At 39.6% G+C, this 15,000-nt stretch overlaps 1 protein-coding gene across 7 annotated transcripts in view; it reads left to right on the forward strand.

The window, feature by feature from the left end:
* lrp4 (low density lipoprotein receptor-related protein 4) overlaps positions 1-15,000 on the forward strand; it is a 145,837-nt gene that overhangs the window by 84,452 nt on the left and 46,385 nt on the right. For all 7 annotated transcript variants that reach the window (XR_015496536.1, XM_087262279.1, XM_087262280.1 and 4 more), the window contains exons 9-14: positions 188-313; positions 1,134-1,268; positions 3,796-3,921; positions 7,211-7,441; positions 7,679-7,835; positions 10,668-10,885. Coding sequence is in view for 4 of the 7 variants with exons in the window: in XM_087262279.1 (XP_087118405.1) it covers positions 188-313; positions 1,134-1,268; positions 3,796-3,921; positions 7,211-7,441; positions 7,679-7,835; positions 10,668-10,885 (993 nt within the window). In the remaining 3 variants the exon portion in view is untranslated. The remainder of the gene's footprint in view (positions 1-187; positions 314-1,133; positions 1,269-3,795; positions 3,922-7,210; positions 7,442-7,678; positions 7,836-10,667; positions 10,886-15,000) is intronic.

The following is a 15,000-nucleotide window of genomic DNA, read 5'->3' on the forward strand; positions in this document are numbered from 1 at the left end:
TCTCTAACAATTTTTACAATTTTACTCAAGTAAATGTCATGAAGTAAATGTAATTCGTTACTACCCACCTCTGGTTATGAAAAATTAGAACCTGACGCTTTCATTAACGTTTCAGCATCATTTTGCATTCTAAAACAGTCTGTTTTAATTCATTTATTATAAATTATTTATTTGAATGTTTCATCAGAAACTCCTCCATGTGCGCCCGATCAGTTCCTGTGTGGGAATGGCCGCTGTATTGGACAGCGAAAGGTCTGTAATGACGTCAAAGACTGTGAAGATGGAACAGATGAACATCCACACCAGGACTGCCGTGAGTCTGCAACACACTTTTGCATCTGAAATATGAGCAAGTAGTAATTGATTCAGTTCAATTCATTTTTATTTCTATAGCGCTTTAACAATGTAGATTAAATCAACGCAGCTTAACATAGAAGTTCTAGTAAACGGAGTTCTAGTGAAGCTACGAGATGTGCAGCACCTGAAACTACGGATACAGGAAGCCTGTGCTGGCATTTCTCCTGCGCTGTTGCTATCAGTGTGTGAAGAGTGCTGCATTGACAATCCAACACAATGGGCAGCACATTAAACACATTTTATAATTGGTCAGAAACTTGTAAATAACTCATAAAAGAATAAAGTTAGAGTAAAACCAAGCACACCATTGTTTTTCTTGTGAAATTCCCAATAAGTTTGATGTGTCACATGACCCTCTTCCTATTGAAAAAAACTAAAGTTGGATCCAAGATGGCCGACTTCAAAATGGCCACCATGGTCACCACCCATCTTGAAAAGTTTGCCCCCTCACATATACTAATGTGCCACAAACAAAACGTTAATATCACCTACCATTCCCATTTTATTAGGGTGTATCCATATAAATAGCCCACCCTGTATATAACACACATACACACACACATACACACATTATATCAAAACATACTTTAATTTTGGAAGTGATATATTGTGATGAACTTTTGCCCAGCACTAAACTGTGGGTTTATATGAATATAACTGCATGCCGTAGAATGCTCATCAGCCAATCAGAATCAAGCACTCAACAGCCTCATAGTATGTTACATAATATTAAAGGTGGTGGTTCCTCGAAATTGATTGAGTTGTGTGTTTTACAGGCTCCAAATCAAGTGACGAGAACTGTAATGTGAATAACGGCGGCTGCTCGCAGAAGTGCCAGATGTCCCGGGGTCTGGTGCAGTGCACTTGCCACACCGGATACACTTTAACAGCGGACGGCAAGACCTGCAGAGGTGAGAAAACACAGCAGAGGACACTCAATAAATGAGGAGAGAAACTAGCACAACTCTTTCGCTTCTTAATTGTCACCACCACCAGGATGCTTATGTGTTTTCATTTCATTTAGCGTTTAAATCCTAATCGAATCATGACAAACTATATATCGTTGGAAAGCTCTAAGACTTCTGAATACATATTATACCACTGTGTTTTGTTATGCAGGAAGAGTAATTGATTAAAACACATTTGCTGTCACCATACAACCTGAGGCACTGGTACAGTTTTAAACCATAATATTGTAGTCTAAACATAAAGCATTAATGACAAACTACATTTCATTTGAAAGCTTAGAATGTCTAGTTTCCATATCTTTCTATATCCATAAATGGATTTTTGATAGGTATAACTGAGCATTAGTACCATGTGGAGTTTGCATTTTCTCCCTGTGTTGGTGTGTATTTTCTCCGGGTGCTCCGGTTTCCACCACAGGGGAATAGGATGAACTAAATTTGCCGTTGTGTGTGTGTGTGTGTGTGTGTGTGCGTACGTGTGTGAATGCATGGGCGTAAATCTGATTTAACAGTAGGGGGGGACATAAATATAAAATTTCTTTCCAGCATTTTTTTGAAGGGGACACAAATAATAAAGCCAAATTGTACTAATAAAGTTATGTCCCCGCAGTTAAAAATGCTTTCATTATTATTATTATAGCATGGAGACTATGTCATTATGATTATTTTAAAAGTTTTTCTCAGGTTCAGCGACAAAGCAAATTTTGATTTATTTATACTGTAGCACATTTTATACACAGTGGTAATTCAAAGTGCTTTACATAAAGATTGCAAAACTATCATAAAAATAATCACAACAATAAAAACTAAGAATTAAAAAAGGTTAACATTTTAATTTCAAATTAATTGAGTCACTTAAAACAGGATAGAAACTGATTATACAAAAATACAGTGGGTTTAGTGTGCTCAGTGCTCATTTAGCAAATACACAACTGAACAATATGCTAATTGTGGTCGTTAATGTTAAGTTAACATTTTTGCCAAGTCGTCACAAATTAAACAATGCATGGGAAACGGCTTTAGCGTTAGCAACAAGCTAACGTTAACTAGACAAGTAATTTTATTCACTAATACAGCAGACTCATGGACAATTGCATCTGTAATCAGCATTTTTGCCGCAACTAATTCATGAACGAGACTGTATTAACTACATTGAAGAGAATCGCTTTAAGGTGGATAAAACCCCCTACTTGCGCAGCCGCAGCCACACTTCTGACGTATGCGTGTGTGTGAGTAGGTGAGATGAGGGGAAAAAGCACACAGTGGACCGAACCACTCTGAGGAAGGGGAGGGGGAACTCAACTGTTTCTAGATGCATTTTAAATGATAAATGCGGTTTTCTTTCTACTTAGACAATTATTTTAGGTATATATACATATATTTTTCACAATTCAGAGTTTTTTTTTATAATAATTTTTTTGACATGTCCCCACCCCCCCCCCTTCCCCCCGGGATTTACACCCCTGTGTGAATGTGAGAGTGTATAGGTAAAACATATGTTGGAGTAGTTGATGGTTCATTCCGCTGTGGCGACCCCTGATAAATAAAGGACTAAGCCGTATGAAAATGAATGAATGACTGAGCAACAGTCGTGTATTCATTAGCAAAACGAGCGATGCAAAGTAATGGGCATTACTTTGCTACAGCAATCCACATGTGAATTTTGTTTTTGGTGTGTTTTTAGAGGCTAAATTCGAATCAAATACCACCAAAACTTCTCATACAACTTTAATTTGATTTCTACTTTAGAAATATTGCTAAAAGTATGCAAAACACGGTTAGTATTCCTTAAAACATAGTGGACGCCATTGTATGGTCATCGTTGTAAACTGAAGGTGGTCATGCTTGGTACTGCGGCCAAACTAAATCCTACTGAAAGCTCATTTTTTGAGATATCAACTTCAAATTTGGAATATAACATTTAGATATTAAGCTTTGTCAGTTTCAGGGTAAAACAGGATGTTTTTTAAAACATATTTTATTATATTGTATTTATTGTATTGTATTAACATGTACATTTATTGCTTTATTATTTTTATAGCTAACTATTGTTTTATTATTAACTTTTAGATTTTTTTTTCACTTTAGCTATGATCTGACCTCTGTCTTCTTTAAAATGAGACCAAGCTTAAATCTGTGCACCAAAGCGCTGAAGATTGGCTACCATTCAAGTTGAACATGTCGTTTTCATGTCTATGGTATGTTCAAAACTCGGAGGCAACAGTTAGGGGCAACAAAGGGCACTAAAAATTAAAATTAAAATTGCAAGCGATCAGTTGCAAGAGATCAACCCAAGCGTATAGAGAGTATATCTGTATAATAGAGTTGTTATATGTAAATAACATGCATTGGAATATTGTGACCAATCAGAATCGAGTATTCTAGACAGCCGTGTAATAGCCGTGCTCATGTTGTTCAGTGGTTGTTATTTGAGTGTGTGTGTGTTTGTGTTTTCTGTGTGTGAGTGCAGATGTGGACGAGTGTGCAGATGACGGCTACTGTAGTCAAGGCTGTACGAACATCGAAGGAGGATTTCAGTGCTGGTGCGTTCAAGGTTATGAGCTTCGGCCTGATAAACGCAGCTGCAAGGCTTTGGGTGAGGCTTCATCTCTGTTATAAAAGTCCAATATGGATGTTTAGCATTAGGGCTGTGCAATGTATGATTTCAGCATCGATACTGTAATATGCGCATCAACAATAGGCACATGTGAGTTTATATGTTAGGGTTATGGTTTACCAGGAGCACCAGTTCAGAAAACATTTTAAACAACAGATTTTATTCATAATAGAGTGAATGTTTATTATTTGCGTAGGTTTTTAAGGTGTGTGAGCATTTCAGAAGAGTTTAAAGCATACAGAGACACATTTGTTTTACAGTTTTTAACAAAGATTTAAACATTTAAGAATATTTTAGTGTATTATTTATATAACCAAGACTATACCATGTTATTTTACTGTTGAATATTCAATTTATATACATCAATGCTATTAGACTTCCCCAGAAAACATGAAGCACTGCTTATTTTGCTTTTATCTGTGCTCTATTGTTTGTTTAAATCAAACCACCTCCATGATTATTTATTAATTAGCGAAACGATACTCATCAGAGTCAAAGCATTACTTTGCTACAGCAATCCACATGTAAAAAAAATGTTTTGCAGAAAAATATATCAAATAAAAGATTTAGGCTCGACTCAAATGCCACCTAAACTTCCCATACTGCTTTAGAATTGCATGTCTACTTTGTTAAATATTGTCAAAAGTATATGGGGGACACCTTTGCATGGTCATCAATGTAAACTGATTGCCTGGTGGTCATGTCTGGTACTGCGGCCAAACTAAATCCTACTGAAAGCTGATTTTTGGAGATATCAACTTCAAATTTGGAATCTGATTTGTTCAGATATTTAGCTTTGAATTTTGATCACTTTTATGAAGAAATGTGTTTTGTAAAAATACAAATTTGGTGTGTTGTATTAATATATACATTTCTATCTTTCATAAACAAAGTCAAATTACTATAGTTTTATTTAACTTAACTGAAGGGTTAAAGGGTTACTTGACTCAAACATGAAAATAAAATTGCAAGAGATCAACCCAAGCATATATGAAAGACACTGTTCGAAAGAAAGCTCTAAAGGACTGTTTGTTTTGTTTTTATCTTTGCTTTGTGTAGTTTGTTTAAATCAAATACCACCAAACGTCCTATACTGCTTTAGAATTGTATGTCTACATTACAAATATTTTCAGAAGCACATCAAATACAGTTTGTGTTCCTCAAAACATTTTGTATGTTCGTCAATGTAAACTGAATGTCAGCCTGGTGGTCATGTTTGGTATTGCAGCCAAACTAAATCCTACTGAAAGCTCATTTTTGGAGATATCAACTTCAAACTTGGAATTAATAGTTTGTTCAGATATTTAGCTTTGATTTTTGGTCAATTTTAGGATGAACGATGTTTCATAAAATACACATTTCATGTGGTGTAATAACATACATTTATTGCTTTATTATTTACATGAACGTAAATGCACATAACTAAAGATTTATTTAACTTAACTAAAGGGTTAAAGGGTAACTTGACTTAGACAAGAAAGTAAAATTGCAAGAGATCAACCCAAGCTGTATCAAAGACACTGTTTAAAAGAAAACCCTAAAGGACTGTTTATTTAATTTTTATCTTTGCTCTATTGTATTTATTTATGATGTTAGTTTGTTTATTTATTTATTTTTTTTATTTTTTGCATGATTCTCTCCACTACAAAACAATCTCAATCAACCTATATTAACGAACTGTTTACAAATAAAGCTGTTCAAGTCATCTGGTGAAATTATATTCATATCACAATATATATCACTATATTAATATACTAATATAAGATATTACAATATCGTAATGTTAGATTTTTGCTCCCATTTTCTATTAAGTGGACTTAACTAATATGTACTTACAGGGAAAATAATAATTTTTACATTGTACTTATGCTTAATTAAATACCTGCATGTAATTACATTTGTAATTTATTATTATTATTATTATTTTATTACTCTGTTGACTGTCCCTTACACTTAGGGTGCTTTCACACCTGTGAATCGATTCAGTTGTTCTGAAACAGAGATTACAATTGTTACATTGTTGCTCTTTGCTCTTGGAGCGGTTCGCTTTCACACTGCAAAGTTTCTAATCGGACCAAAAGAGCTAAAACAAGTCACGTGCGAGTAAACTCTCCTCACATTGGTCAGAGTGTCAGGGTTTATTTTGCAGCGTCCCGCTCAGCTGTCAGGAGAGGTGGTGGTTTGGTGGTGATTGAAAAGCTGCGCGCACGCGCGACGTGTCTGAGGAGAGACGCGGTGGGGAGAGGTGAGAAGGGTGTGCGACGATGCCTATTTGAGGACCGGGAGGGAGACGCGAGATTACCGGAAGATCATCACTCGTTTGCGGGCATCCGGAGACTCGCGAAACTTCCCGCCCTACTCACAATTCTCTCTTCATATAGCCGTATGCCTATTACATATCCATAAAACACTATGATATAATCGCGCTGAGATCGGATCGCTTTCTCACTGCAATCGAACCGCTCCAGGGTGCGTTTCAATCGAGCCGAGACCACCTCATTCAAGCGATCTCGGAGCGATTACATTGGCGCGGAACAGAGCGCGATTGCCCTGTTCACATATGCCAAACGAACCGCGCTAACTGGACACGTTCCGAAACAAAAGTGTAGGTGTGAAAGCCCTTTAACCCACCCTTAAACCAACCCATCCAGGGCCGGCGCGTCCATAGAGGCAACCTAGGCGGCCGCCTAGGGAGGCAGTATAGAGTGGGCGGCATCCGCGACACCTCCGTTACCACCCGCGTCCTCAGATATATTTGCGCATAGACGACAGAATAGAGAGGGCGGCGTCAGCGACACCTCCATCAGCACCCGAGCGTCCTCAGTTATATCCGCGCATAGGGCGGCAGAATAGAGAGTGCAGTGTCCGCGACACCCCCCTCCCTCCCTCCCTCCCTCAGCACCCGCAGGTCTTCAGTTATATCCGCGCATAGTGCGCTGGAATAGAGGTCCGCGACAACTCACTTCATTTTCATAACCAGTCACTTTCGTTTTCACGTTGGGGTTGAGGGCGGCGTGATCGTCCTCTGCCTAGAGCGGCAGTTCAGCTTGCTCCGGCCCTGAACCCATCCCACCAAATCTGTCCTTAACCCGTCCCGTATTCCACCCACAAGTGCTCGGCAATACATTATGAACACAGTAATTAGATTGTATTTATACTTTGATGTTAGTACATGTTAGTTAAGGACACTTAATGTAAAGTGGACCGTTTTTTTATGTCGTGTAGCCCTATTTAGTGTGCAAGATTGAATAGTTTTCTGTTTTTGCAGGTCCGGAACCTGTATTGCTGTTTGCCAATCGGATTGACATCCGGCAGGTTCTTCCGCACCGCTCCGAATACACGCTGCTACTCAGTAATCTGGAAAACGCCATTGCGTTGGACTTTCATCACAGTCAGGAGCTGGTGTTCTGGTCTGACGTGACGCTGGACCGTATCATGAGAGCCAGTCTGAACGGCAGCAATGTAGAGGAGGTGGTGTCCACTGGTCTCGAAAGCCCAGGTACACATCCTCTTCACAGTATAGTTATAGCAGTGTAAATATACAAAATATAGCATCACTTTTATTGCTTGCTTTATTTTATTATTCTCGAATATTTTATTATTATTATCTTCATTGATACTACATTACATTATTATTACAAAGTACAGTATATACAGTACATTATTAAATATATATGTGCATTACGCTTGAATAGCAGTTGCATGCAGATTAATAACTTTTATTGTTGGTTTTAAGGTGGTCTGGCCATAGACTGGATTCATAATAAGCTCTACTGGACCGACTCAGGAACGTCTCGTATTGAAGTGTCTAATCTGGACGGCACACACCGCAAAGTGCTGCTCTGGCAGAGGATGGAGAAACCGCGGGCCATCGCTCTGCACCCCATTGAAGGGTAAATATATTACTCGCATTTTACAGTATTCTGGAGGATATTCAGCACAAGCTATGCTCAGTAAATATACACAAACTATTGATTTACTCTCTGAAAGTTACAGTATGCATAGTATACTACCTGGTACTAGTAAGGTGTACCTAATAAAGTGGCCGGTGAGTGTACTGTATATAGACAATGTTTTTATCCAGTCAGTACGCACGTTATCTAAATACAAACTTTTATTTTCAATGCAATGAATCTTTTGACAGCATTAGATTTGTGTTTTGCATGGGGATCATAATCCTCTCCTGTTGTTGTTGTTGTTGTTGTTCTGTGGTAATAAGCAGTGGTAAGCGGAGCATGAAAGCATTCTGGTGACTTCTGGCTAAACTTTGTAACTCAATTTGCTTCTAATCACAAAGGCTGTGCGAAACGGTTATCCAGAGATTGTCACAAGGCTCGAGTTGCAGCCGACGCTCATCGTGGCTCTTTGTCATGAAGGACAAAGGCTTTTATCAAATCCGCTTGAGCTCTGAGTTTCCAGCAAGATTCAGCTTGTGTGGCGAGCGGCTGATTCTCGCACATGTGTTGTGCTGTGCTGCATGTGAACAGTAGCAAAAGTGGAGGGAGTTACACTGTAATACTGGATGTAAAGCATGGGTAAATGCATGAGGAAAATGCAGAAGTCAGTAAGGGTTTAAATACGGGTCTTATTAAAATGGTTTCTGTCATTACTAAAAAATCAGAAAGGTCAGCCATGTTTTAGGAAGTTTACTGAGGGAAATAAACGCTTGTTCAGATTTGGCCATTTGTAGAGTTGAGAAAGATGTGGATTCACTGTGTGTCAGGATCAGAAAGGGATTTATTTGTTTTTATTTTGGCTCCAATTTCAAATGATTGCATTAAATGTCATGTTTTAGAGGTTTGTAGTTGTTTAGAGTCTCCTACAGTAGGTTTCCATGTATTCAAGGTCAGAAACACATTGCTGTTCCCATAATACACAATAATAATAATAATACACACTGCAGCATCAGATCTCCTCTCAGTGACTGAAACTGGACTGGTTTGTTTCAGGATCCAGTTTCTAAACTCCATCTCTTTAAGAGACCATACTCTGCTCTGATTGGTCAATTACTTTATTCTACTGTGCTCTGATTAGTCATATGACCATGCTCTGATCAGGTTGGCCAGGTGATCCTTTTATACCGTGCTCTGATTGGACAGATGCCATTATCCTTCTGTGCTCTGATTTCTCTATTCTACTTTGCTCTCATTGGTTTGATTACCCTGCTTTACTTTGCTCTGATTGGTCAGATGTCTCAATATTACTCTGCTTTGATTAGTTAGATCAACATTATCTGTTCTTATGGTTCAGATGACTCTATTTTGCTCTGATTGGTTGGATAAACCCACTCTACTCTGATCTGATTTGTCAAATGAGTCTATTCTACTGTGCTCTGATTGGTCAGATGTACCTAACACTAATCTGATTGGTAAACTGACTCTATTCTTTTGTGCTCTTATTAATTTCTAAAACCTGTTCTACTTTGATCTGATTGGTCAAATTACTTCCCCCAACAACCCCCCCACCCACCACCCCCCACCCCCCACCCCCCACCCCCTGCACTTATACCCTACTTTAATTGGACCGATAATAATTGGTCAGATGCCTTACTTAGATCTGATTGTTAAAATGACTCTTCAACTCTGCTCTGATTGGTTAGATAAACTAGTCTAACCTGATTGGTCGAATGACTCTTTAACTGCTCTGATTGTTTAATGAGCCTATTCATTTCTACTCTGATTGGTCAGATGCACCTACTCTAATTTCCTTGGCAGGATGATTATATTCTAGTTTGCTCTTATTGGTTGGATACACCTGCTCTACTAATCTGATTGGTCTGATACGCTTACTCTAACCTTATTGGTCAAATGACTCTTCATCTCTGCTCTGACTGGTCAGCTGACTGTATTTGTGCTCTGATTGGTCAGGTGACCCTTTTTATACCCTGCTCTAATCGGATAGATGATGATTGGTCAGATGCCCCAAGTGTGATCTGATTATTCAGATGAACCTACTCTAATCTGATTGGTCAAATGACTCTTCAACTCTGTTCTGATTGGTCAGCTGACTGTATTTGTGCTCTGATTGGTCAGGTGACCCTTTTTATACCCTGCCCTAATCGGATAGATGATGATTGGTCAGATGCCCCAAGTGGGATCTGATTATTCAATGAACCTACTCTAATCTGATTGGTCAAATGACTCTTCAACTCTGTTCTGATTGGTCAGCTGACTGTATTTGTGCTCTGATTGGTCAGGTGACCCTTTTTATACCATGCTCTAATCAGATAGATGATGATTGGTCAGATGCCCCTAGTGTGATCTAAATAGTCAGATGAACCTACTTTAATCTGATTAATCAAAAGACTCTTCAACTCTGTTCTGATTAGTCAGAAGACTCTATTCAACTCTGTTGTGATTGGTCAGATAAATAAAATTTTTAAAAGTGTATAAAAGCCTCCAGAGTAGATGATGTTCGCAGCCAGAGAAGACTGTACATTATGCAAATTTGTTGCAAACCTATGTAGGTTTGTCCAGGAAGTAAATCTAGAATTACTGATGACTATTTTCAAGCCGTTCAGAATCACTTTAGGAGACTATAACTCCAGTTATATGCACTTTTAGGAGACTATAACTCTGTTTACATGTTCTTTTAAACTCTGCTGAGCTTTAACATTTGAAAAAAACAAACTGCAACGTACACTAGAGAAAGAATAATGCCTAAAGAGAAGACTTAAAGATACACCTAGTATATGTTTAAGACTTCTCCTTGCTCTCTTTCTATAGGAAGATTTACTGGACTGACTGGGGAAATATGCCACGCATTGAATATGCCAACATGGACGGCTCGAATCGCAAGATAATCGCAGACACGCACCTCTTTTGGCCCAACGGACTTACTATTGACTACGCCAGCCACCGGATGTACTGGGTGGACGCCAAACACCACGTCATCGAAAGAGCTGATCTGGATGGGAAGAACAGAAAGGCTGTCATTAGCCAAGGTAGAGCTTTAAAATATTTTAAATGTTAAACATAAATGGCACTTTATAGGGTGGTTCATTGGGGCATGTTTTTTTAGGATGAGTATTGTTGTTTATACACAGATGAAGCAAAGAGCCAATGCTACAGCAGCGCCCAGCAACAGCCCTGCAATTCTGCCTTATGCTTGGTTTTACTGTAACTTTATTCTTTCATGAGTTATTCACAAGTTTCTGACCACTTTTAAAATGTGTTCAATGTGCTGCTCATTATGTTGGATTGTCAATGCAGCCCTCTTCTTCCACTCTTCACACACTGATAGCAACACTGCAGGAGAAATGCCAGCACAGGCTTCCAGTATCTGTAGTTTCAGACGCTGCACATCTTGTATCTTCACACCATAGACAACAAAGATAGTGGGGCAATTCTTCATCAATGGAAACCTCAAGGCCACTGGATATTTGACATTGCTCCATGATTATGTGTTTCCCTCTTTATGCACTGAAGCTGGCCCGTTCCCTGAGTTTTTCCAGCAAGATGGTGCACCACCACATTATGGGTGTCAGGTCCGAGCATTCCTAGATGAACAGTTTCCTGAAAACTAAATTGGTCGTCGTGGGCCAGGCCCAAGGTCTCCCTATCTCACCCCACTTTTATCTTTGGGGTCATCTGAAGGCAGTTGTCTATGGTGTGAAGCTACAAGATGTGCAGCACCTGAAACTACGGATACTGGAAGCTTGTGCTGGCATTTCTCCTGCGGTGTTGCTATCAGTGTGTGAAGAGTGGGAGAAGAGGGTCGCATTGACCATCCAACACAATGGGCAGCACATTGAACACAATTTATAAGTGGTCAGAAACTTGTAAATAACTCAAAGTTACGTTAAAACCAAGCACACCATTGTTTTTCTTGTGAAATTCCCAATAAGCTTGATCTCCCAATCTCCCAAATTCCTAATAAGGTCTATGCTCTTTGGTTGAAGTCAGAATGAAGTCGCCCTCCTGTGAATTTTTCCGATATTTCCCAAATGATGTTTAACAGAGCAAAGAATTTTTCACATGTATTTCCTATAATATTTTTTCTTCTGGAGAAAGTCTTATTTGATTTATTTTAGCTAGCAGCCATATTGCTTCAGACAGCACACCACATCCTTTTTGAAGGACATCCTGGGATTATTAATGACTACAGAGAGTCAGGACCTCAGTTTAACGCCTCATCCAAAAGACGGCGCTCACTGAACAGTAGAGTCCCATCACTATACTGAGGCATGAGTAGCCACACAGACTTAGGTCCTGTTTACACCAGTGCGTTTTAGTTTTAAAACGGTGTTTTAGATCAAAAACGATCCGCGTATCTCCGTCCACACTACGCCACCAAAAGCGTAATGTATATCACGTGTCCATTCGCGCACTCTGGGCATGCGTGTTCTAGTATATACAGGAAGCATGTGTCCCGCTCGGCATTTGGTTATTGTTAGTCAACAAACGCCGGTTGAACAATGAACGCGATGGCAAAGAAAGCAAGTGAAGTATTTTTGTGGACAGACGACGAGGTCGAGTTGTTGCTAAACGTAACAAATGAATAACTGCACAATGGCGCCTAAAACAGACAATAGTGCAAACAACACTCCCATTTCTGTGTCCATGTTGTTGTATACAATGAAGGCTGGTCTGCTGTCTTACGGTAGCGTTAAAGCCATGTGTTATAGTCGTGTGATAGGGGCTTGACGAATAAGAGAAGGATATGCAATGACACAAAAGCCCCAATCAGGTAGCGAATCTCCGTAGCCCCGCCTCCGTTTTCTCCCATCCACACGGAGACGGAGCAGCAGCGCTTCAGAATGAAAACGGCCTCTCCAGCGTTTCTAAAGTGCTTCGTTTTTTGTGCTTGAAAACTCTGGCGTAGTGTGGACGAATGGCGTAACCGTAGCATAGCGTATGCGTTTTCAAAATAAAACCATTAGTGTAAACGGGACCTTATTAACAGCACTTCCGGCAGCAACCTAGCTTTCCTATGTGGTCTCCCATCCAGGTACTGAATAGGCACAGCCCTGCTTAACTCAAGTGGGCTACCATGTGAGAGTTGAAGAGAGCTAGCTGCCGGTTTTAACCTAGTTAAGCCTTTAAATGTCACTTTAAGCTAAATACTAGTATCTGTAAACATATCTAGTCAAATATTATGTGCTGCCATCATGGTAAAGATAAAATAAATCAGTTATTAGAGATGAGTTATTAAAACTATTATGATTACAAATGTGTTGAAAAAGCTTTCCATTAAACAGAAATTGGGTAAAAAATATACAGGAGGGCTAATAATTCTGACTTCGATAATGCAAATACACGCATTTGTTTTGGATGGGATTAATCGCAATTGACAATCTTTGACAGCATTACTTTTCATCAATTTGAGCTATGCTGAATAAATAGTAGCCATTAAAACTTTGATTTTGTGAGAGCAGATAAGAGAGCCATTACTGTTCAAGTCAAACTCAAGTTGAACTGCATGTAAACAAACATGACATTTTGTAAAGATAAGTTGAAGAAATCGAGCTTTTCAGCATCATGTTTAAAGAGAGCCGAGCGGGAACAAAACGTTTATTCTCTTATCATTTACAGCAGCTTGTCTTTGTCCTTTAAGAGCTCTTGCTTGTGCCAGTCTGTCTTTCTTCTTCTTTTAATTCAGCACGATGTTCATCCAAGGATTTGGCTAAATTCAGAGCTCTCTCTGATGTGTGATAAAGTGCAAACATTCCCAGTAAATGGCACATTATGAAGAAAGCCTAAAAGCCTGGGGGTTTGCAGGAACAGAATACCTGTGCACCTGGGAACACTGAGGGAATATTTAGACCTGAAAACCGAGCTCTCTTTAAAAAAAAAAAAACTACACAGATTTGCTTACTGTGGTCAATGACAGATTTACTAGAGAGGGAGGCACCAGCATTATAAAAATCAGGGTACACACACACACACACACACATGGAAAAAAGACATGTTGACTGGAACAACAAGATCAAAAGTGAGCGATGATTGAGGTGACAAGAGAAAGGTACCAGCAGGGAGGGACGGCAGATGGTAAAGCCGGAGACAAAAGACATAAAGAGGGGAAAAAGGCAAACAAGGCTTCAAACTGGAAGCCACGTTCAAAGATAAGATCAGAAAGCCGGCCGGCGCTGTGTGTGCGCACCTGGAGGAGGTGAAAGGGGCAGGGAAATACAGACGTGTAGAGTTTGGCTGAGCGCCAGCTTTACAGTGTGAGAGAGAAAGAAGCACAGGAGTTCAGAAACATACGGGGGTGTAACGCACATTTGTACACTTGAGAGATAGAGGGATAGATAGGCAGGCAGATAGGTAGGTAGATAGGTAGGTAAGTAGGTAGGTAGGTGGATGGATGGATGGATGGATGGATGGATGGATGGATGGATGGACAGATAGAACTAAACTAGCCTGGATGGATGGATGGATGGATGGATGGAACTAAGCTAGCCTGGATGGATGAATTGGTGGCTAAAACTAAACAAGCATGGATGGATGGATGGATGGATGGATGGATGGATGGATGGATGAATGGATGGATGGAACTAAGCTAGCCTGGATATATGAATTGGTGGCTAAAACTAAACAAGCATGGATGGATGGATGGATGGATGGATGGATGGATGGATGGATGATTAAAACTAAACTAGCCTGGATGGTTGGATGGATGGATGGATAGAACTAAACTAGCCTGGATGGATGGATGGATAGATGGAACTAAACTAGTCTGGATAGATGGAACTAAACTAGGCTGGATGGATGGATGGATGGATGGAACTAAACTACTCTGGATAGATGGATAGATAGAACTAAACTAGGATGGAGGGAGGGATGGATGGATGGTTAGATGGAACTAAACTAGCCTGGATGGATGGATGAATGGATAGATGGATAGATGGAACTAAACTAGTCTGGATATATGGATAGATAGAACTAATCTAGGATGGAGGGAGGGATGGATGGATGGATGGATGGTTAGATGGAACTAAACTAGCCTGGATGGATGGATGGATGGATAGAACTAAACTAGGCTGGATAGATGGATAGATGGATGGAACTAAACTAGCCTGGATGGATTGATGGATGGATAGATAAATGGAACTAAACT

This window comes from Danio rerio, chromosome 7 (genome assembly GCF_052040795.2).
Source record: "Danio rerio strain M-AB ecotype USA chromosome 7, GRCz13ab, whole genome shotgun sequence".
NCBI lineage: Eukaryota > Metazoa > Chordata > Actinopteri > Cypriniformes > Danionidae > Danio > Danio rerio.